The 23,482-nt window shown below is 35.2% G+C and overlaps 3 protein-coding genes across 5 annotated transcripts; 2 read left to right on the top strand and 1 right to left on the bottom strand.

The window, feature by feature from the left end:
- Positions 1 to 3,958: 3,958 nt before the first annotated feature.
- On the top strand, positions 3,959 to 9,065 carry LOC105142415 (Gls protein (DUF810)). Of its 2 annotated transcripts, XM_011050030.1 has the most exons (6): positions 3,959 to 4,273; positions 4,391 to 4,864; positions 5,544 to 6,410; positions 6,822 to 7,274; positions 7,390 to 7,579; positions 7,666 to 9,065. In XM_011050030.1, exons 2-6 carry the CDS (start codon positions 4,436 to 4,438, stop codon positions 8,592 to 8,594), a joined length of 2,868 nt encoding a protein of 955 aa, XP_011048332.1. In that variant the 5' UTR covers positions 3,959 to 4,273; positions 4,391 to 4,435; the 3' UTR covers positions 8,595 to 9,065. The 2 variants fall into 2 exon arrangements, with proteins under 2 accessions (XP_011048332.1, XP_011048331.1); XM_011050029.1 differs by having other exon boundaries at positions 3,959 to 4,864.
- Positions 9,066 to 10,136: 1,071 nt separating this feature from the next.
- Positions 10,137 to 19,917, bottom strand: STT3A (staurosporin and temperature sensitive 3-like A). 2 transcript variants are annotated; one of them, XM_011050027.1, is made up of 23 exons: positions 19,668 to 19,917; positions 19,178 to 19,240; positions 19,019 to 19,074; positions 18,838 to 18,909; positions 18,550 to 18,655; positions 18,411 to 18,461; positions 17,870 to 17,965; positions 17,604 to 17,663; positions 17,410 to 17,523; positions 16,282 to 16,368; positions 15,693 to 15,796; positions 14,856 to 14,951; positions 14,360 to 14,480; positions 14,191 to 14,271; positions 13,965 to 14,096; positions 13,633 to 13,863; positions 12,523 to 12,669; positions 11,351 to 11,537; positions 11,152 to 11,249; positions 10,907 to 10,986; positions 10,732 to 10,819; positions 10,435 to 10,524; positions 10,137 to 10,342 (listed from the first exon to the last, which is right to left on the bottom strand). In XM_011050027.1, the coding sequence occupies exons 1-23, from the start codon at positions 19,791 to 19,793 to the stop codon at positions 10,280 to 10,282; spliced, it is 2,349 nt and encodes a 782-aa protein (XP_011048329.1). In that variant the 5' UTR covers positions 19,794 to 19,917; the 3' UTR covers positions 10,137 to 10,279. The 2 variants fall into 2 exon arrangements, with proteins under 2 accessions (XP_011048329.1, XP_011048330.1); XM_011050028.1 differs by having other exon boundaries at positions 10,137 to 10,345; positions 13,971 to 14,096.
- A 590-nt stretch (positions 19,918 to 20,507) lies between these two features.
- On the top strand, positions 20,508 to 23,069 carry LOC105142413 (SNW/SKI-interacting protein-like). Its single transcript, XM_011050026.1, has one exon. It carries the CDS (start codon positions 20,674 to 20,676, stop codon positions 22,510 to 22,512), a length of 1,839 nt encoding a protein of 612 aa, XP_011048328.1. The 5' UTR covers positions 20,508 to 20,673; the 3' UTR covers positions 22,513 to 23,069.
- Positions 23,070 to 23,482: the final 413 nt, after the last annotated feature.

Genomic DNA, 23,482 nt, shown 5'->3' with positions numbered 1-23,482 from the left:
TGGTTCAGGAAACCTATATCCACACCTCAATTATTAACTTATACTTGAGTATTATATTCCTTTACTAGTCCAAGCTCAAGAATATAATAGTCACTTGATGAATCCTGACCAAGAATTTTATACCACTTGAAGATACTTTTCAAGATTTTTTTCATTACTTAATAAATTTATACTAAGATTTTTTTTCATTTGAAGATATGCTCTCTTCAATATTTTTCTCACTTGAAAATGTACCATCTTCAAAAAAGTTTCTTGGTGAATTACATCACTAATATCAAGAGTTTTTATCTAAGTTTCAAAGGTTTATCAAAGTAATTTTTGTTATCATAATTTACTTCATTCTATTAATTTATTTTTCATTTTATTTTTATCATCAAAATATAAAAAAAAAACATGAATATTTAACATAAAAAATAATTATTGTAACATTTAGTCCAATCAAAATAACACTTTTTGTTTGAACAATATAATGAATGATTATCTTCAGAGATTGTTTTTAACATCTTATATATCTCAAATTTTTTAATTAAAAAAGATAAATTTCTCATAAACAATGTATCACGTTTGCAAAAATTTTAATGTTAAGATTGGGTATAAATAATGAAAGTATGGGAATTCAATTTTTAACCTTATACCTACAACAATGAAACAAGTTTTGCAAAATATGGGTTTTCGCTTTTTTTATTAGTTTCCAATGTTTTTTTTAAATGTTATTCAATTATTTTGTGATGTTGATAGTTTTAATTTTTTTAGGATATTCAATTTATTTATTTATTTTTAATTTCATCTATTTTTTAGATTTTTTAAGTTTCTGAAAATTAATTTTTACTTTCATGTTTTTTTTTGTTGTTTTTAAAGGTATTTTTATATAAAAAAATAACTAAAAATCGTGTAGAAAAAAATAGAAGAAGAATGCCATTATTATATAAGCATATTTTGATATATTATTTCTCTATTTTTTTTTCTAAACACATTGAAATCAATTACTAAAGTTAGTAAAAAGTTAAAGGGATTGCAGTAAAATTATCACTATTTAGAAATATAATAATGATTATTTTTTAAAGTAATTTTAATTTAAAAATATATTAAAATAATATTTTTATTTTAAAAAAACTATTTTTAATATTAATACATTAAAAACGATCCAAAAACATTTAAAAAAAAATTCAAATTTTAGTAACACTATTTAAAATGCAATACCAAACGGGGCTTTTTCATGTACATGGTCAAAACCGCTAACTTAGAGAGGGACTTTCTAGCAAGTTCATTCTCCATTGAGACACACTTCTCTCTATATCATCATCTGTACATGGCAATGAATAACCATCGATAATAGCAAGTAGCTTATAGTAATTTTTATTTTTATTTTATTATTGTTATAGTCTTGAGTGTGACATTACTGATATTCTATCTTTAAATTCAAATTTGTCATGGCTAGGTTTGGAGCTTGAGAGATGTGCTCACTCTCCGGGCTGTCCACTCACACTTCGCTGATAAGCTTGTGTTTGACATTTTCCTCTTCCTCTCTCGCTCTTCTGTTGATGCTTATCTGCTTATGGTAGAAAGAGAGACAAAGTCTCCTGCTAATAGTTTGGTGGATTAAATTTGGAATTGGAGCCAAATGTCAACGCTCGTGGTTGTCGTCGTCAACCCAACAATTTTGAATTATATTATTATTACATAAATAACGAGCACAAGAGCGTGTGTGTGTGTGTGTGTAATATGTAAACAACTAATTGGCATCAATCAGACAAGGTGGAGCAAGACTCATTCCGTTGTCAATTGCTATAAAATAATGATGTTTTTGTTCACAGCAATACAAGCCTATGAATTAAAATTAGGGAACTAGATAGTCTTTTCAAGAGATTGAACTAACATCATCGATTATTAAAAACTCCAGAGGCCATAAGACTTATTGTTATGTAAATTGTTAGATGTTTTTTACCCTCCCAAGTACAAGCTAATAAAGCATAAATTAGAGGGTAGAATAGTCTTTTTATTATGTTTAATTAGCATTATCAAATTGAATGAGATAAATATGTCTCTTCATTTTTTTGTTGTAAAGTGAAATTACGGAACTAGATAGTCTTTTCAAGAGATTGAATTAACATCATCAATTATTAAAAACTCCAGAGGCCATAAGACTTATTGTTATGTAAATTGTTAGATGTTTTTACCCTCCCAAATACAAGCTAATAAAGCATTAATTAAAGGGTAAAATAGTCTTTTCATGATGTTTAATTAGCATTATCAAATTGAATAAAATAAATATGTCTCTTCATTTTTTTTATTTTTTTTTGTTGAAAAGTGAAATTATTAATTTACTTTAAAAATAAAAAATAAAATTAAATAGGGGCTAATGGCTTTTTTGTTGTTTTTTCTTATAGTATAATTACTTGACCACCCTTGAAAATTATTTTCTTAAACTTGTATAAGGTGTTTTAGTGATTTCATTATAACTTTTTTTTATAATTATCAAATAGATTTAAAGGCAATTAAGTATTTTAACATATATAAAATATATTTAAAAATAAAATATTGTTAGCACATACAATGCATATATCAACGAGTAGAAAAAGTTAATACCTTTCAAACTACGCTTGCAAACTTCTCCATCGATTAAATACTACATTCTATGGCATGGTTAAGATTGATGCATCGAGATCTTACCTCTACCGGGGCACATATCGGTGGCAAACTGATGGTGTGGTTCTAGTGGATTTTTTCTTTTTTTTTTTCTCTTGCTTGTCCGTGATAAAATAAAAAAGTTTCATTTCATTTATTTTTATATATAATTTAGTTTTTATTCTTTTGATTACTACTTATTTTGTTTTTTATCTTTTGTAGATTTTTTCTTCTTCAATTACATCCCTCATCATTTAATTTCATTTAATTTTTTTATTAAATTTGATTTTTATTCTTTTAATTATTATTTATTTCTTTTTTTTTCTAATTGATTGTTTTTCAATGTCATCCCTTTCTTTTTTATTCTTTTTTTATTGAATTTTATTTTCAATATCATCTCTTAACATTTAATTTTGATTTATTATTATATTAAATTTGATTTTCTTTCTTTTTATTTCTATTTAGTTTGTTTTTAATCTTTTTGTATTGCCTTCTTCTTCTAATATCATCTCTTATTATTTTACGATTAAAAAATTTATTTTATTATTTTCTAGAGCTTATCTTCTATGAAATTTATCTTGATTTCATAACTAATTTTATAAATTTCACAAATATATCCTTAAAACTAAGGATGAAAGTTGGGGTCAGTTTTGCATATGCTTTCTGGTCCAGTTGCAACTATTTAGGTTTATTTTGATGGAAATAAAGTCTTGGAAGAACATGACTTGCTTGTATTTTGAGGTTATATAACTCTACGTCAAGGGTTTGGATCAGTATGGACTTAACTTCCACCTTGTTCATTGTGCTGACTAGGTTATATAACTCTACGTTAAGGGTTTGGATCAGTATGGCCAACAAATCAAGTTCGAACTCAGGGTTATATGTTCGGGTGTCCAAGAATTCGTCAAGGACTTGTTGAGTCAGGGTTGTTGACATGTTCAGTGGCCGAAGCACCGTAAGACCCAAACCAAGAATAGCATATTAGGAGTTAGTAAAAAAAATTAAAAACCAATTAAACAAGAAAATAAAAAAAAATAACTAAACATCAAATCATAAAAATAAATAATTAAATCAATAAAAATATAAAATAACCAAATTAAAATTGATCAGTTACAAATAATTTTGATTTGATTTTAGTTTTATTTTTTATATTTTATAAAAATTTAATTTAATGATTTTTATAAATAAAATATAAATCAAACTGGAAATAATGATTAGATCTACAGCAGATCTTGAAGGGTGTTGGGATTAAACATCCTAAAAATCAAACCCTTGAACCTATGAACATCCTTAAAAAACTAATCTTTACACTGTTAAGATTTATTTTTGCAATAATTAACTCCAAGTTTGATAACCTCGTACGAAAACCCACTAAACATGGATCACGATCTACTCTGACTAGAAGAAGCCTGTAAATACAGTTCAGTCAATCTAACTCAATCCATGAGCAACAAGCGTTAAAAAGAAGTACCATTTTCTGTCCCTTCATAAGCACAGTCGCGTGCCCCTGCCAGAAACTAAAAAGTGAGATTCTCCGGCTCTGCCCCCCTCCTCCCTCTTGGTGATATTTACAACATCATTACTTCCTTTAAAGCCAAGCAAAGCAAGGGATAATCAGAAGAAGAGGGCACTTGTTGAAAGTTGAGAGGTCAGGTAGCCCCACCACCACCTTTAGATTCTTCTCTACCTTTTTTTTTTATTTTCTCCTCAACTTCATCAACACTCTAATCCATATTTGTTAGTGTTACTGTTATTATTATTAAAGAGAAGCAAACAAGCAGAGTTTTGTGCTGCCACGAAAACAAGAGCCATGCCTCTTTCTTACCCTATTCAAGACTTTGATTCTCCTTTCGGGCATTTTGATTCTGAATTGTCGGATTCGGACCTCCGACATTCTGCTTACGAGATCCTTATCGGAGCATGCCGGACATCTGGAACTAGGCCTTTGACTTATATTCCTCAGTCCGACAGGACTATTTCTCAACATAAGGTTTCGGCTGCTGCTGCTGCTCCCTCCCCGCCCCCGTCTTTGCAGAGGTCGCTCACGTCTTCAGCGGCGAGTAAGGTGAAAAAGTCGTTGGGGATGAGGTCTGGTTCTAAAAGGAGACTTGGTGGTGGTGAATCGGTGGGGAATCAAGGGAGAGCGACGGTTGGGGAATTGGTTAGGGTTCAAATGAGGGTCACGGAGCAGACTGATTCAAGAACTAGGCGAGCTATTTTGAGGATTGCTGCTGGTCAGGTATGTTTGGTTACTCGGAAAATTGAGAGGAATGGAAATTTGATTTCTTTCTTTTTTCTTTTTTTCTGGTTTCTTTTTTCTTTTTTCTAAAAATAAAGATAGATAACTTGTTGTGAATTTTTAATAGAGTAATCAGTGAGAGTTTGACCTTGGTTGGTGATTCTAAATGAAATTCAACATTTAAAAAAAAATTGAAATTGTTTGATTTACTCTTTGTTTGATGGAATCTTTTATCTTCTCTTGGGAAAATCTAAAACAATTGTTTTTTCTTTATGTACCATGTTATAAGCTGACAAATGGAGTCTTTTGTTATTAATTATGTTTTTTTTTTTTTTGTGGTGATTTCAGTACAAGGGAGATGATTAGTAAATTAAATAATTTTATGAATTTCTGGATACATTTTAATTCTGTCTGCTTGCTTAAATAACAGGAAAAATGGAAAATCAGTAAGTAGTTTCATTTTTGTTCTTTATTGCCGAAGGTTGCAGAAATCATCAGTTAAGAGTAGACAGTTTAATCGAAAATAAAAGAAAGTTTCCCCTTGGATAATGCCATAATTTAATTCGTGTGAATGCTGGTGAAATTTCTGGTTTCTAAGCTGTGGTTTTCTGCTCGATTAGATTTTCTAGTTCAATGTGAAGCAATTATTAAACCTTCTGTTTCTTGTGCACTGTATCAGCTTGGAAGGCGTGTAGAGTCGATGGTTCTGCCACTTGAACTATTGCAGCAGCTCAAGCCTGCAGATTTTCCTAATCAGAAAGAATACGAAGCATGGAAGAGGAGAAATTTGAAGCTTCTAGAAGCGGGGCTGCTTTTGCATCCTCACCTGCCACTGAACAAGGCAGACGCAGCTCCACAGCGCCTCCACCAGATTATTCGTGGGGCATTAGATAAACCAATTGATTCCAGAAAGAACATTGAATCGATGCAAGTTCTCCGCAGTGCTGTTATGTCTCTTGCTTGTAGATCATTTGATGGGTCTTTTTCTGAAACTTGTCACTGGGCAGATGGGTTTCCATTGAATCTGAGACTCTACCAATTGCTCTTAGATGCTTGTTTTGATGTTAATGATGAATCAATTGTTATTGAAGAGCTTGATGAGGTTTTAGAACTCATAAAGAAGACTTGGGGAATCCTTGGAATGAACCAAATGTTGCACAATCTCTGTTTCCTGTGGGTTTTATTTTACCATTATGTTGCGACTGGCCAAGTGGAGGATGACCTGTTGTTTGCTGCCAATAATCTGTTGATGGAAGTCGAGAAGGATGCAAAGGCAAGCAAGGATCCAGAGTATTCCAAGATTTTGAGTTCGACATTGAGTTCAATACTGGGTTGGGCAGAGAAAAGGCTTCTTGCTTACCATGATAGTTTCCATAGTGACAATACCGAATCAATGCAAAGCATTGTTTCTTTGGCAGTTATAGCAGCAAAAATACTGGAAGAAGATATCTCTCATGAGAATCGTAGGAAAAAGAAAGAAGTCAATGTTGCTTATGATAGGATTGACACTTTCATCAGATCATCATTGCACTCTGCTTTTGCTCAGGCAAGTTCATTCAGGCATGATTTCCCTATCTGTGATGATAGAATCTGCTAAATGAATATTCAATCTGACAATGGACGTAATAAGATGGAAGAACTTCCCACAAGCTTTACCAGTAAATATTTATCTCAAGTGTTTTTGGCATCCATTTTAGGACTTTTACCTTTCTGATAAAAGAAGTTAAATCATCATGAATATTTCATGTATGCTCAAAAGAAGCTTCTTATTTAAAACAACTTCTGCAAGACATGCATCTATCACAGGTTTTTTTTTTTTTCATGTATGAATTAATTCATGATGCCTTCCTTGCTCATTCTCAATTTAACAGGCATTTTCTATTTCTTTTGTACTTTTTCAGTTAATATATGTCTCAAATTTGGTGTCTTACAGTCTGTTTTGATCGTCTTAGAACAGAAAATGGAGAAAGTTAAGGCTAGCAAACAGTTATCTAGTCACCAGAAAAATCTCCCTCGCCTGTCTATTCTTGCACAAGAAATCAGTGAACTGGCTTTTAATGAGAAGGCAATTTTTAGTCCCATACTGAAGAGATGGCACCCCCTTGCAGCAGGCGTAGCTGTAGCCACGCTTCATTCTTGCTATTGGAATGAGCTGAGGAAATTCATTTCGAGTATCAGTGAATTGACACCTGATGCTATTGAGGTGCTGAGGGCCGCTGACAAATTGGAGAAAGATATTGTGCAGATCGCAGTTGAAGATGCAGTAGACAGTGATGATGGTGGGAAGTCAATAATCCAAGAGATGCCTCCTTATGAGGCTGAAGCTGTAATTGCCAACCTTGTGAAGTCATGGATAAAGACGAGAATTGACAGACTGAGTGAGTGGGTTGATAGAAATCTACAACAAGAGGTATGTGATACATGGAAACTAGCAGAGAAATTAATATATGTTTTCTGATTAGAACATTGCGGTAGTTATCCCTTTTGCATTATCCACGAAACGACCTGCCACCTTTATGATGCAGGTATGGAATCCACGGGCAAATAAAGAGCGGTTTGCTCCTTCTGCTGTTGAAGTTCTACGCAGTGTAGATGAAACTTTGGAGGCATTCTTCTTGTTGCCAATACCTATGCATGCAGTCCTGCTTCCTGATTTGGTCACTGGCCTTGACAGATGTTTGCAGAATTACATATTGAAGGCAAAATCTGGCTGTGGTATGCAATGCATAACCTGCAAACATGCATTGATTTTTATATGCAAACCCCAAAATAACTGAAAGTTTCTTTTCTATAATGTGCAGGGACAAGGGATACTTTCATTCCTACCATGCCTGCATTAACTAGATGTACAACAGGATCAAAATTTCGTGTATTTAAGAAGGAGAAGTCACAAATAACCCAGAGGAGGAAATGTCAGGTTGGGACTGTGAATGGCGATAGCTCCTATGGGATACCACAGCTATGTGTACGTATTAATACTTTGCAGTATATTCGCACACAGTTGGAGGTTTTGGAGAAGAGGACTGTTATCCAGCTTAGGAATTCTAACGCTACCAATGCAAATCATTTTGCTGATGGAACAGGGAAAAAGTTTGAGTTGTCAAGATCTGCTTTTGTTGAATGCATCCATGTTCTCTGTGAGGCAACAGCATACAAGGTTGTCTTTCATGATCTAAGTCATGTTCTGTGGGATGGCCTTTATGTTGGAGAAGTGTCATCTTCTAGGATTGAGCCTTTCCTTCAAGAGCTTGAGCAATATTTGGAAATTATTTCATCCACTGTACATGACAGAGTGAGAACACGTGTCATCACAGATGTTATGAAAGCTTCTTTTGATGGATTCCTGATGGTTTTGCTTGCTGGAGGCCCTGCTCGTGCTTTCACTCTTCAAGATTCTGAGATAATCGAGGAAGATTTCAAATTTCTCACAGATATGTTCTGGTCCAATGGAGATGGTTTGCCAACAGATTTAATTGATAAGTATTCAACCACAGTTAAAGATGTACTCTCCTTGTTTCATATAGATTCTGTGAGCCTTGTTGAGCAATTCAGAAGTCTGTCATTCGACAGTCACGGCTCTTCTGCTAAATCCAGATTGCCAATGCCTCCAACTTCAGGTCAATGGAATTCTACTGAACCAAACACGGTCTTGCGAGTTTTGTGTTATCGGAGTGATGAGACAGCTGCGAAGTTCCTTAAGAAGGCTTACAACTTGCCTAAGAAACTATAACAGCCTTAGAATAGTGGGATGACAAGATGGTGCAATTCTTTGGCAAAAAATCTGCTGCGCGATGATTATTGTAGCTTCATCGGTATTTATGTCAACCAGACACCAAAAGTTCCGACAACATGGTTTTGACAGGAGCTTTTGTCAAGAGGGGCTGTACCCACTGCATTAGAATAAAATCCTTGTATTTATCGGTTTGATTCCTTCAGTTTGTATTCTTCACCAGTCAGTTACAGAGAACTTCACAGGACTACGGACCTACGCCTTTGCATGGAGAACTAACAACCTAGCAATTTATAAACCTCAAGCAAAGGGTGCAGGCATAGAATAACCAGCAAGTTGGTTTTTTACTCCACGATGACAACTATTGTATAATCAGAAACATTAATTACACCTTCGTTTTCCTTTTTCCTCTCTTTATTCCCCCATTTATCTTAGAACACAGGTGGTGGAAAAACATTTTGGGCTCTCCAAGGTATCATTGGAGGTTCTATTGGGTGTCATGGGCATAAGCGACTGGAGCCTTCTCCTCTCGTACTAATCTTTGTTGGTTAAGGAAGTGGGAAATGATGGGCAAAAGGATATCAAAGGCTTGAGAATTTATTATGAGAGCAGCTGTTGAGCTTGTAAATTGAGAATTTCTATCATGTAGTTTTAAGTTCCAGAAAATTGAGTTAATCCTTTAGCATGGAACATAAGCTTTCAAACAAAGGAATACGATTGCAAAGTCTGCGTTTCTTGGTTGATTATAAGCTGGATGCTTTCTGATTTGCTACTGTAAATGAAGTTTCTCTTCGGAGATGCAGGCAGATGGTTAAGTTGAATTTCATAGATGCAGAGATTCAATCCACTGTAGAAGACCAAAAGTTCTGTTAGAAGCCTGAACCTTCAGGGCTAGTTGCAGTCTAGTGTTGATGGTAATTAAGCGGACGGCAGAATGGCATTTAAATCTCAGGTAAGAAAAGAGTATAACCAGAGCAAAAGAGAAATCTTGAGTGAGACCTCGATAGCCGTGTGGCTTGGTTGGAGGATGTAAGCAGAAGAATTGACTCCATGAATAACTAACATGATGCCGGAAAGATAGTGAAAATCAAGTTCTCTCGAATTTTATTTTTTTATTTTTTGGTTAAAAATTTCTAATTTTTATATTTTAAAAAATAAAAAAAATATATATTATTTCAATACATTTATAAATAAAAAACATATGACCATTAACCACTAACACAATTCCAAACAAGTATCCTCTATCTTGTTCTCCATCTCGGGCTGCACTTCGCCTACCAGGCATATTAAAAAAAAAAAAAAAAAAAACCCAGAAGCCAGAAAGCTTCGTTGACAAAGAAAACTGTCAAATGAATTATCTCACGTATACGAGACATGTCATTCATCATATAGCATCAACATGCTCAGTACAGATCTAATGGTATTAATCCAAAATTGATTAGTCCTGTGTGCATCAACATGCTCAGTACAGATCTAATGGATTCAAAATTGATTAGTCCTGTGCAAGACATCATGATGTTAGGACCAATACAAGATCATACGTGGAGACTGCAAAATCCTTCTACTGGTTTGCTTTTTACTGTGCTAATGATCAAATATGCCTGCAAGATCCCTCTCAAAAGCTTCTTGATTGTCATTTATATGAATTACAGACATATGAGCACATTAGCCTATAATTTATTTCACTAGTGCCATGGGTTTCTCTTCCCTGTTCCGCTTCTTTTTGAGCTGGAAGTTGAGCTTGCTTTCTGCAATGGGAACAAGTAGAACGCAGTTAGAGTAGGAAACTAGGTTTCAATCTCAAGCCACGTACCAGCAAACATCAATCCATCATGCTCACCAATTTTGATTTTTTGGTCTTCCCTCGAATCCTGTTCTTTGGAGGTTTCAATTTGTAAATGCGAACCATCCAATGGTGAGTTGTGAATACCTAAATTGACAAGAACCCAAATTCTGATCAAGAAAAACAAAGTTTTAAAAGAATACTGTCATCCTCTACTACTAGTCATTTTCCCAAAAATAACTTTAGCATTTTCCCATGCAAAGCCTTAGGTAGCCGCACAGCATAGGAAATTGCGTTGTTCACATGCATTATTTCACTTGAGTTTTAACCATGTGCAAATCAATATTACTGTACCTCCTCGAAATGGGTAAGTTTGAAGTACTTCTTCCCAATTTCTGTCTGCCTAACTCTGTCGAAGGCTTTACCATCAGTTTCCACAAACCTGTAACAAAACACAAATAAATGTCGTAACTTCAGAAACAAATATATACTTCACATTTAAATAGTTAGGGTGAGAGCAAAATCAGACCTGTAATATGATAGCTTGTACATGAGACAATTTAACATGGTTGGAGTGGCCTGAGAATCGATCCGGTATTGACCATCTCTCTTTGGACAGAAGGAAAGGAAAGAAAAGTCAATAAGAATAAGCATCTACCAGTTTTAACCATGATGCACAAATATCTATTATTTATTAAACAAGTAACATTTTTTTACTAGGACGAATCCAAAGGAACAGAATGTCAGTCATGTGCAACTCATATAAGTACTCACTAAATAATCAGGTTCTTTGATATGAGGGAACACCCCCCCTCCTATACGAACCATCCACAGGAACTTATTAATGTCATCACTGGGGTAGCCAACAAGACCTGATCAGTTAAGCGATCCATCAGAACAATATATTTATTTCAAGTGAAGACTGATCTGGACACATACAGATCTAAGCATGTAAAGAAGGAAGGTAACAAACCTCCAAAGACAACTAGAACATATTTTACATCCAAGGAGCTAAAGATTTCCCAGGCTGCCTTCTCAGGAGAAGACATAGCAGTACCAACAGTTGCAATGTGCGTGTTATTCCAGGTGTTATTGTCAACAATAACAGTGCGGTTAGCCATTGCAGTTGTTTGATAACCATAGTCCCACCATGATGCAACCTGCATAAATTAAAAGTCGATTCATCTATCATTTGGCGAAAGCAACCAAATTAGGAAGTTAAAAGTAAACAAAAGGAAACAGCTCCTAAATAGGCTACAAACTGTTAAATAACATTTCATGCTACAAAAGTACAGGTACGAATGCAACTAATTAAGGGGATATTGAGCCAATATATCACAGACAAAGCTTCTTCCACCAAGCAGCAGCACTATGACATGCTGTTGTATATTCATTTTCAAGCTTATCATAGTATCATCTCAATGAGATTTTATGCACCAGTTTAATTGTCAAGCAAATTATACTCATTTTCCTTTTTTACATTTTTATGTTTTCTAAATAAAGGCATGATAGTTCTACTTGCTCAATCCAAACATTAACACAATACTGATCGTCAAATTCTGTAATCTGTTTGAGCCTTTCATGGTTAAACTTCTAGGGGTGGCTTTGGCACATAAAACCAATACCACTGTACATAGAGCTTTGGTTTTACCTTTCCAGTTAACTAGAGGTCATAGATTATAACATTACTATAACGAAGATATCTGAAGCCTGATTTCTAATAGACTGCTGTCATTTTATAAGACCTGGAGAATATAAAAAGTCAGTCTATCCACTTAACACAGATAAGACTCTATAAACTAATACCCTTGGGACCATGGAAATTTCTTATTTAATGCAGATATTATTTACACTTCAAATTTAAGTCAAGACTGAACAAAAATATTGTTTTATCAAAGTTATTAATTTATTGAGAGGTAATTTATTGAGGTTATCCTGTAGTTTCTCTTACAAGCCCATAAATATGATTTCCAGGCATTTCAAATAAAATATTTCAATATTTTGATATAAAACAAAAACATAATGCTAGGAAGCTTTTAGATGTCCTACCACTTACCATAAACTTGGAACATGATTATTAAACATGTTGCAGAATCCATGATCATCAAATGGGCACAAGAAGATGGTAGCATGGTAAAAACTTACTTTATCATCCACCTCAGTATTGTGGCTTAGCCATGCATAAGCCTCTCTGAAATCATCAAAAACATGAAGCCCACCATCTCGTGAATAAGTTGTTAAAACAATAGAAGGTGCCGAATAAGCTTCAGCTGCTGCCCAGACACAATGAACCTACAAAGATGAAGGTAAGTTGTAATCAGATATAATCCTTCAAAATTTAAGCAATAACGGGTAATAAATAAGAGGAAACAAATTTGTCTCCACCAGATAAAACAAAATGATAATTACAGGCATAACCTTTGAGTTGCAAATTCCTATGGAATGTCATTATGCTTAGTTCATATGATCAGATCAAAACCTCAGACTGTCACTTGAAGAGGAACGAGAACAGGGTTGGAGAGAGTATTCAGTTCATTATTTTGAGCATTAGGTTCCACTTTGTCTAAGTTGTTTCCAAAATACAACTTCTAATTAATTCAAAACACATCCTCCTCTATCCAGAAAGGATTACAAAATAATTATTTACATTACAAGTTTCCACCTTCCTGCTTGTGAACTTTCTTCCAAGGTGCTAGTAGTGGTTGCAAGCTAAGCATGAACATTAAGAGCAGCTTCCACCTTGCAAGCACTAACCTTCTTCACCATGAAAGTATGACGTAGTTTATGGTGAAGTGAGTTCATTCTAAGCAACTTCATTTTGCTATAGCCAATGCAATTTCTCAAGGCAGCATTTACATTACTAAGCTCCAAATTAACTAACAAAATCCTATACCTGTGTGACATGCTAAATGTGATTTTTTTTTATTTTTTATTTCATTTGTATCAACATTTCAACCATGGCTGCCAGTTCAGTTTTAAGAGCCTGCAAGAAATGGTTGAAAAGGCTACTGCAGACAGTTTATTCAGCTACATAAGACCTCTGTCTTCCTCTCTATGGGTTTGTATAAGAGGAAATCTTGTGTTTATAACCATATCGGCTGCTCATCCCAAACAGCAACTGTTATGGTCAGAAGGACATAGGGGCAAAAAAAACTACCATGCACAACATGGAGAAGTGGCATAGAAAATACCAAAACATGAGCAAGCATGTGCAATCTCACAATATAGGGAAAAAGAAAAGGAGAGTCTATGTACCACATAGAAAGCGCCAAGCAACACGAGCAAGATAATAGCAATGACAGATGACTCCAAAGGTAAAACAAGAAGTCTCCTTTCAATCCGGGACCTTATAGAGGCTTTCTCCACAGGCTCTTTTTCTTTCTTCCTGTTCTTTTTTGATGGTCGTTCTTTTACTGTCTCATCCATTTTCTCAGTCTTGGCTATGTCATTTTGTTCTCCATCAGTATTCAGACTGGTATCCCTTGACTTAATCATCGAAAGAATCAACAAAACCTTAGTCAGGAAGTTGACTTTACAAATAATTGAGCGAGCATAAGCCAACAGTAGAGGAAAGCAAGCATGCTTAAATCAACCTGGGAAGTCCCTGATGATCCAGGTAGCTGAAACTTGATTGATCGTGTTAAGACATTAAAAGCTTCAGAAAGGGCGATCCCAGACATGATGCATGCTGCTGGAGCAAGCACGAGCATAAGACGCACCTATGGTATGAGGAAAACACAATGAGCACGGGAACTAATGAGCAGAGGCAAAACAGAAAATCGAAGAAATTAATTGTCCCAAGATTCTTCTCACCATGACACCAGAAAAATATACAGATGTTACAATATAAAGCACAACAAAGGAGCTTGCATCTGATAAAGGCAAAAAGCATGCCTGCCAAAAAAGAAAGACCACAATGAGATACATCAGTGAAGTGATAGGTTAAAGAAAAGCTAAGTTGCATTTAAAACATGTAACTTACAATAATCCCAGCTGGAACCAAGAAAGCCAAAACATTAATGTCCATGAAGTAAGATGGCCAAGTAGGGGGTTGATGTTCACTGACACTAGCAATGATTGGTATATACTTGCTTGCATAAGTTCTGTCATAATGCAATGGAAATAAAAATGGGTCAGAATGAGTGTCACAAAAAACTTTTGGGAATATCAGTCACTAAAACAAACAGCTGAATAAATGTCTTCATGCAAGGGCATGAACATGGACTAATTAATAAATACAACTGGGATAGCATGTCAAAGGGATTGCTTATGTGTCACAGGAAGAGGATGACCGGGGGAGATATGGAGGTCTGTTCATTTGAAACAGGCTACATGAAGCCCACTAAAGGACCAAAGAACTCAAATCTAAAAGTTCAGGTAGGTTAAGATCAGATTGCACCAACCCAAGTTCTATCTTTGAATAAAACCTTTAGAGTCCATAGGATTGCATCGATTCAGAGGTAATTCTAGATACTTACGGATCAAGCAAGCTCAAACTTCGTCCGCTCCATCCCTTTGTTGGGCTAGAAGCTACCAGTGCTATTAGAACAGCTATCATAGCACAGCACACTACCCTGTTGAATACACGGTATTTAAGTATGGAAATTAGTCTCATGTTCAATCATAACACATAAAATATTAGGAAATATTGATTCAATATGTATCCAAACATCCATGAACTATATTCTTCTTCATTTTGGTACACCAACTTTCCTATTGACTACTGCTACAAAAAATCTATTGATTTTTCCTATTTATTTTTCAATCATATGATTTTCCATTTTTTTATTAAAATGATAAATATTTTAAATTGTATTAATAATTTATTTATTACTTCTGATTAATCATAAAATAGTTTTTAACCTTAGTGTAGAACTTAGATAGCTTACCATCAATCAAAAGTCTGTTCTTCTTAAAAGGATCTATTTAAATTCAAAATATTTCACTCATTAAACATAATATCAATTTGGAGGCTACTTTTACCAAGGAAAAAAAACATACCAGAAAATGAGAAATTGATGAAAGTACATAAATGGCACAATCAAAAAAGTTTATGCACCAAAACAAAGGGGATTAAAGTCTACGTATTTGATTGAAATAAAGTGAAAGTTTGTGTACCAAGATGGGCTGAGGTCAAAGGACACATCATCAAATTGCAGAACAATGGACATTAGATAGACAAAAGTACTTAATCAGAAGCTCAAACCAAAAAAAATTAAAGTCTATGCACTTGAATGAGAAAAGTTGTCAAGTTTTGCACTACTAGTGTAATTATCCCCTGCTTTCAATTAAAAACGATGATGAGGGAAGCTCACAGGCCCACAGATACAACGAGCGTAACAGCCACTTTAAACATTCTTGGAGAGAGATTCTCTTTGACATGGTACACAAGAGCCACCACATGGATGATAATGAAAACCTGGAGAAGTAAAATTAGTACCAAGACAATGAATCAAGAAAGAAACACAGATACAACTGCCCTATTGCTCATGTATAGGGACCTTTCTGGAAATCTAAAGTACGCATCAATAAGGGCTCTATTGCTCATCTATAAAAATGACTCAATCTTAATACATTTATTTATTTCATGTTCCTACTGATAAAACCCTAAAAGCATGCTAGACCTCTCCATACCAATAGCATATAATAAAATCTTGCACTACTACATAGTAGTCTCACACAGAAAAGTAACAGAACCCACTAGATCTCTAACTTGAAAGAGACAGCATGGCACAGCCATCCAGAAAGATTATTGCCTGCAACATTTTTTCATTTTTCACAATAGATAACATTTCTAAGGCAAGTATAAAGGCTGCTTTCCCCCTTCAAGATGAACAAATAACCAAATTCATGAATTTTAAAAAAACGTTGTGTCTGCATGGATTATGTTTCAAAACAACTCACCAAAAATGAAGCAAAATGTTCTGATGTCATAACTGCATTAAAACCAACAACAGGCACCAAAGCTGCTAAAAGCGTTCCTAAAACCACCTGCATTGAAATGTCCATTTCAATTAAAACCAAGAAATTTCATTTGTGTAGAGATGACCATTGGAAGTCTTCAATGTCTAACCAAGGAAAATTTCTTTACAAAAATGCATCAGTTAAACTAGTCATCCGTTGATAGATAATAGACAGCAAAAACAAAGATGCATTCTTTGAATATTGTTCCCAAGCCCATGACTTGTAGCTAATATGTCAAAATAAGAAAAACAAGTGGAAAAAAGAAAAACTGCTCACCCATTGACAGGTACCAAACACAAAAAGAAAAGGTTTGTTTTTTAGGGTTATGTTTGGTTAGTGTCCTAGGAAAAAAGGGACATAAACGTGTTTGGTTGGAGGGACAAAGACAGAGATATAAAATAAATTTGTCATTGGTACAATTTTGAAGTGAATTTATGTCCTTTCAAAATGAAGGTGCAGGTCCCCTCTATCTCCATTATCTACATCTCTTCTATCTCGAGACAATAACCAAACACTACTTAATTATTGCCTCTAAGCGTATGGCTTGTAACTAATACCTTAAAGCAAAAGCAAATTGCATGTGTTAACAATGTGCTTCAAAAGAGATGAGATAATTTCACATACATAGTGCCCTATAAGTAAAACAAGAGACGAGTATTGAAACGTGCCCCCCACAAAAGCACACCCCAAGTTGCATGGGAAGAGGAAATCAATAAAATATGCCATTGCATTACGGTGATATATGTAAGTTAAAATAGTTATCATTTAATCATTGCTAATGAAAAGGTTCAGATTAGTTATCAAGAGTATGTAAACACCAAAAAGCAAGGTGAGGCTGACAGCCAACATCTACTCTCACCCATATGTATCCTAATATGCACCCTTGAGTCTTAACTCCATCGTAAGTATTCTTCATTAATGATCACAGAAAAAAAATGCAAACAGTTCCTTGTCTTGTCCAAAGACAAGCAATATTAGCATGCAATCTTCAATTACGGTGATAAAATATTATTTTTTTATTTTTCCCTTCACTGTAATACAAACTTAATGAGCATTATAGGCACTTACAAGAGGAGCATATGCAATGTACAGTCGGGAAGAAAAGCGACCAGTCACAATGCACAATAGCACATGCATTGGAATTAGATTAATAATAAAGGTGTACCCTCCCCATGAGCAGACCTGAAAGACAATAATATAACAATGAACATAAATATCATAAGGAATAATAAGATGCCAAAAAACATTATCACAAAGCCTACCATGTAAAAGTATGCCAAGGCATTTAAAGTAGCGTAAAAGAGGGATCCTGTATTCAATGTCTGCACATGATATAAAATCTATATCAGCAACAAATGAAATGTGAAAAACAAAAAAACACAGAACCAACAAGCAATCTATGGGAAACACATTAATGAAGTAAATCTATTAACCAGTGCATTAGATATCATTGCTCCTTAAAATAACAGTTTTGAGAAGAAGAATAAGGTGGAATTTTGCTTTTTCTAATTGACATCAAAGTTCTAACCTTTATATAGAGATAGAAAGTGAAGATAAGAGCAAATATGGCGACAGCTTCATTGTCATAGCTACCAGCCACAGATCGAGATATATATGATGGAACCTGTGAACAGGAGCAAATAACATAGCAGATAAGATTTTGACTTTCACATGTTTAAACATTCTGAAGGACAATAACAGAGTACAGAAGTCTTACAAAGAGAATACCTCATAAAGAAGGCCACGCCAACTATACAGATTTTGAAATATATGTCTAGAGTTTGAACATTGTTCTTTCAAATTTGTCAAACATTGCATCATCCAAATAATAAATAATAACATCTATTTCACCATAATCTTCAATCATCTACTAACCAGAATACTACCAAAAAAATACAACACTGTTCAATCGAAAGACATACAGAATATTAGAAACTAGGGGAGATAGTTTTTTTAACATTGTGATGAAGAACTTGTATTAACAAGTAATGCCTTATTGCTGCTGTTCAAAAAAATAAATACAATTACAAGGAAACACATAAGTTATGAATACCCGTCATATAATTTACCATGGCCAAAAGAACAGCTGCTGTCAGTCCAGCACCAGTACCCTTAACTTCCTATTGAAAAACAAGACATTTTAATGTCATCAGCAAAACAAACTCCAATGTACATAAGAAGAGACGTGAATAGGATCACAATATAAACCTTGGTCAAAAGGTAAGTTGCCCATGAGGCAAATGCAGAGAAAATTGGTGCAGTGAATACACAAACGGTCTCGACAGACAATGGAATGTTCAAGGAATTCAATAACCTGAAACCCACATAGTAATGACTCAAAGAAATTAGAATATATAGGACTCAGTAATACATGACATTTCAAATGTTCACAATTCATGGAAACTGCATCCAGCAACAAGCACAGAAAACTAACTTGGCAAATTTATGCCAGAAACTAATAAAAACATTTCTTATGGTTACCTACGAGGTACTCACCACCATAGTGTGCCTGCTGTCAAGGTCAACCCAGGGTAAACAGTTCCACCAATCACACGGCCGAGAGGATACCTTAATGAAATATACAAAAAACAATCAATTTAAGTTCTCATATAAGAACCTAGCAAAACGAACAGCTAACCAACAACAACTTTTCACCATGAGAATTATCTGCGCTTACCAGGTTCGATCATCAAACCAATTCCAAAAGTCATAAATCCCATTCTTTGTCAAAAACTGAAGCCATCAAAAATTAAATTTCTCATTCTCTATACATATTCGTGTATGTGTGTGTGTAAAGAAAGAACATTAAGCATTATATTAATGAAAGAAATCAAACCTGAGTAACTCTGTAATTGAAATAAGGATCGAATTCGTGAATAACACTCTCATACTTTATTACCTGAAAATCAATCCACAAGTTTACAAAAATGCAACTACCAACAAAACACACGAATCAGCCCTGATTCCAATAGTAACAGATTCGGATGCTTAAAAATCACAAACATTTACCTACCTAAGCCAAGCCAACCTTCTCAGTTTAGTTCCAGGAAAAAAAAAATTAAGGCAAACAAAAAACACTTATTTTTTTTCCTTCGCTTTTCATCTGCTTTCTCATAAATCAAATGGAAAAGACAGAGAATTTTCATCCATTCAAAACAATTCCAATTTTAAAATTTAAAACAATAACAATCAATTTTATTTTATTATATCCCCATTTACGCAGCAACGAAACGGCTAAAACACATAATAAACAGAAATCATAAAAAGAGAAGGCAATTACAAAGATCAGATCTAGAGAGAGGTTTTTAGGGAGAGAGTGAACTGACAGAGAAAAGGCGGATCGAGAAGGCGAGAACTCCAATCAAGAGGAGGATGAAGAAAGAGAGCACATTGCCAAACGCGTTCCGCAGCGTTCTTGCAGTTGCCTCTTTCGAGCTCTCTCCGTCCGCCATTGATAATATTCGTGTGTCTTCGTAACAGAGGGTTTTTTGGTTTTGTAGGCCGTCCAGTAGAAAGAGAAGACGACTTTGGGAGGAGCAGGGTAGTGAGTGAGGAAAGACTCGAGTAAGAAGGGTTTTTTTTTTTTTAAGTTATAAAAATAATTTATTTTTTTATTTTCGCATAGTTATAATATACTAAAATTAAAAATATTTTTTAATAATAAAATAATATATTTTTAAATAAAAAATAATTATCAAATAAACTTTAACCAAGAAAGCAAGTTTATTTAATAGTATGATTATAATTATTTTTAAATAATTTTTTATATTAAAATATATATCAATAATTTTAAAAAAAAAATTACTTTTATCATCATCACATTAAAATAATTAAAAATATATTAATTTAAAATTAATAAAAAATTTAAATTCTTTTTAAAAATACAAAATACAGAAACAAACAATTCCATCTCCTACCAAAAGGTGCCTCTACAAAATTCTTAAATTACAAATACAAGTCCAATCTGTTCATTCAATTGACATTTTTGTCCTCGTAATAAATAAGTGGTAAGTCCTTATTGGTCAGCCATTCTGATTGGTCACGAGCTACGTGTTCTTCCACGTGGTTTTTGTTGATTAGCAGGCTTTCAGAATCCGAGTCCTCACTATTCTGGAGCACTGACCCGAGAAATGTAGTACCGCCCAGCCCAACAACAACGACCCATTAGATTTCTGATATTTCCCCGTCAGACATTATTTATCTGATGGTGTTTTTATCACCAGCCGCCTCTCTGTCTCTCGTCCAGATCGCAGAAACTTTGTTGTCGAATCCCCAAATCCTCTTTTCTTTTTCGATTTAGGGTTAGGGTTTAAATCTACAGCTCCAATTATCATGGCGGCTTTAAAGGAATTACTGCCTCCGGTGAAATCAACCAGCGCAACTTATTATGATCATTCAAATGATCCGTGGTTCAAGCAGAGGTTTAGTTCATCTCAGGTTGAACAATCTGCTGGTGGTGGTGGGATCAATTATAAACCTGTACCTCTTTACTTGCAGCGGAAGGGTTTTGTTCCCAGGAAAGTTGAAGATTTTGGAGATGGGGGTGCGTTTCCAGAGATTCATGTTGCGCAGTACCCTCTTGATATGGGTAGGAATAAGTCTGCGAAACCTGGGTCCAAGATTTTGGCTTTGACTGTTGATGCTCATGGGAATGTTGCGTATGACGCTATTGTGAGACAGAATGAGAATGCTAAGAAGATTGTGTATTCTCAGCATAAGGATTTGATTCCGAAGATTTTGAGGAGTGAGGAAGAGGGAGATGAGGATGGCGATGGGGATGGGGATGAGGAATTGCAGAAAGAGATCGAGGACACTACGCTGGAAACTAAAGCTGCGCTTGAAAAGATTGTGAATGTCAGATTGAGTGCAGCGCAGCCGAAGAACGTGCCCAAACAGTCTTCGGATTCCAAGTATATAAAGTACAAGCCTTCGCAGCAGTCGGCAGCGTTTAACTCGGGTGCAAAAGAGAGGATTATTAGAATGGTGGAGATGCCTGTGGACCCACTTGAGCCACCTAAGTTCAAGCATAAGAGGGTTCCTAAGGCTTCGGGATCACCACCTGTGCCAGTTATGCACTCGCCACCTCGACCTGTGACTGTGAAAGATCAGCAGGATTGGAAAATCCCACCTTGTATCTCGAATTGGAAAAATCCTAAGGGTTACACAATTCCTCTTGATAAGCGTCTGGCTGCTGATGGAAGAGGTTTGCAGGATGTTCAAATTAATGATAATTTTGCTAAGCTGTCAGAAGCCCTTTATGTTGCTGAGCAAAAGGCTAGAGAAGCTGTTGCTATGAGATCCAAGGTTCAAAAGGAGATGATGATGAAGGAGAAGGAAAGGAAAGAGCAGGAGTTGCGGGCATTAGCTCAGAAAGCACGTTCTGAGAGAACCGGTGCAGCACCCCCACCTTCTGCTCCAGTTCCATTAGAGAGGGGTGCAATGGATGATGTTGACATGAGAGGGGATTATGAACACGTGAAGGAAAGGGAGAGGGATGCCCCAAAGGAGACAAGGGAAGAGAGGGAAGAGAGGCTGCGGCGTGAGAAAATTCGAGAGGAGCGCCGTCGAGAAAGGGAGAGAGAAAGAAGACTGGAAGCAAAAGATGCTGCAATGGGTAAGAAGAGCAAGATCACAAGAGATAGAGATCGTGACATCAGTGAGAAGGTTGCTCTTGGTATGGCCTCTACTGGAGCTGGGAAAGGGGGAGAAGTTGCATATGATCAAAGGTTGTTCAACCAAGAGAAAGGAATGGATTCTGGTTTTGCTGCTGATGATCAATACAGTGTGTATGATAAAGGCCTTTTCACGGCTCAGCCCACACTTTCAACTCTATACCGGCCGAAGAAAGATGTTGATGCTGAAATGTATGGAGGCGCAGATGAGCAATTAGATAAGATAATGAAGACAGAACGATTCAAACCTGACAAGGAATTTGCTGGTACTTCACAGAGGACCGGTCCACGTGACAGGCCAGTTGAGTTTGAGAAGGATGAAGAAGAAGCTGATCCATTTGGTCTGGATCAGTTCTTGACTGAAGTAAAGAAGGGTAAGAAACCGACAGACAAAGTTGGTACTGGTGGCACAATGAGAGCTAGTGCAGGATCTTCAATGCGAGATGGCCATGATGGAGGCTCTGGTAGAACTCGTATTGGATTTGAGAGAGGGCGTTAGGTATCCTGCTTTGAAAGTTTTATTTATGGCAAAATTGTGTAGTATGAACAAATGGTTTGTCGCCCCACCCTCCTCCCCTGGCTTTTCTGTTTTCCGCTGCTGTAATGTTTTAACTTGAAGCTTGATTTTTGGTTGATGCTAAACTACAAACCCCTGAGCTTGATTATTCATTTATTTAGCTGGGATTGAACTGTCAGGGTGTTGATTAATCAACAGCAATTGACAAGGTGATAGCCAGGACAGGCGCATATCTCTTGTGAAACTGCTTGATATTCTGATGGAGAGTGGTTCATAACATCTTCCTGGATAGAAACTTTGCTGGTCTAGTTTCATATTTAAATGTTTGAAACCACGCAACTGTTCAAACAACAAAATTTTGTATGATGCTCCATGCTTATCTCTCCTGCATTTGGATTTGCCATGTACTGAAAGAGAAGTAGTATTATCCATCACTTTAAGCAGGTTTTGTGTAAGCATCCCTTGGGCCTTTATCTGGTGGCTGGATATGAGAAGCAGTGTATGGTGGTTATGGTATTTTAAGATTTTGTTGTTTTTCATCTAGTGTTTAGAGTTTGTAGCCAAGTACACCGTTTTATTTTATGTTGTGTGCTACCAGCTTCGTCTTCAAATTGAGAATTATTCTCTTTAGTTAACCAGTAGTTTTTTCTTCGTTGTGTTAGCATTTTTTTTTTTACTTTAACATGTTTTTTTCTTTTCTTTTCACTTGTCTTATTTGAAGCAAATCCCATTAAAACTGCCTTAAGTAAATTGAATTGCTATTATTTTTTTCATTTCCAAGCTTCTGTATTCATTTAGCATTTCGAGTATTTGTTCTACTCAATAAAATTATTTTCCAGGTAAGTTTGGAACGAAGCTTTGAAGTATTGTTAATTCATAAGTTTTTGTTATTAAATCTACCTGGTTACTTAGGAGTATTATATATTGTTGGTGGAAAAAAGATTTTTTGTTC

Source organism: Populus euphratica, unplaced genomic scaffold (assembly GCF_000495115.2).
Source record: "Populus euphratica unplaced genomic scaffold, PopEup_1.0 scaffold189.1, whole genome shotgun sequence".
Lineage (NCBI taxonomy): Eukaryota > Viridiplantae > Streptophyta > Magnoliopsida > Malpighiales > Salicaceae > Populus > Populus euphratica.
The sequence above is the reverse complement of the archived record's forward strand: the minus strand, read 5'-3'. Positions and strand labels throughout refer to the sequence as shown.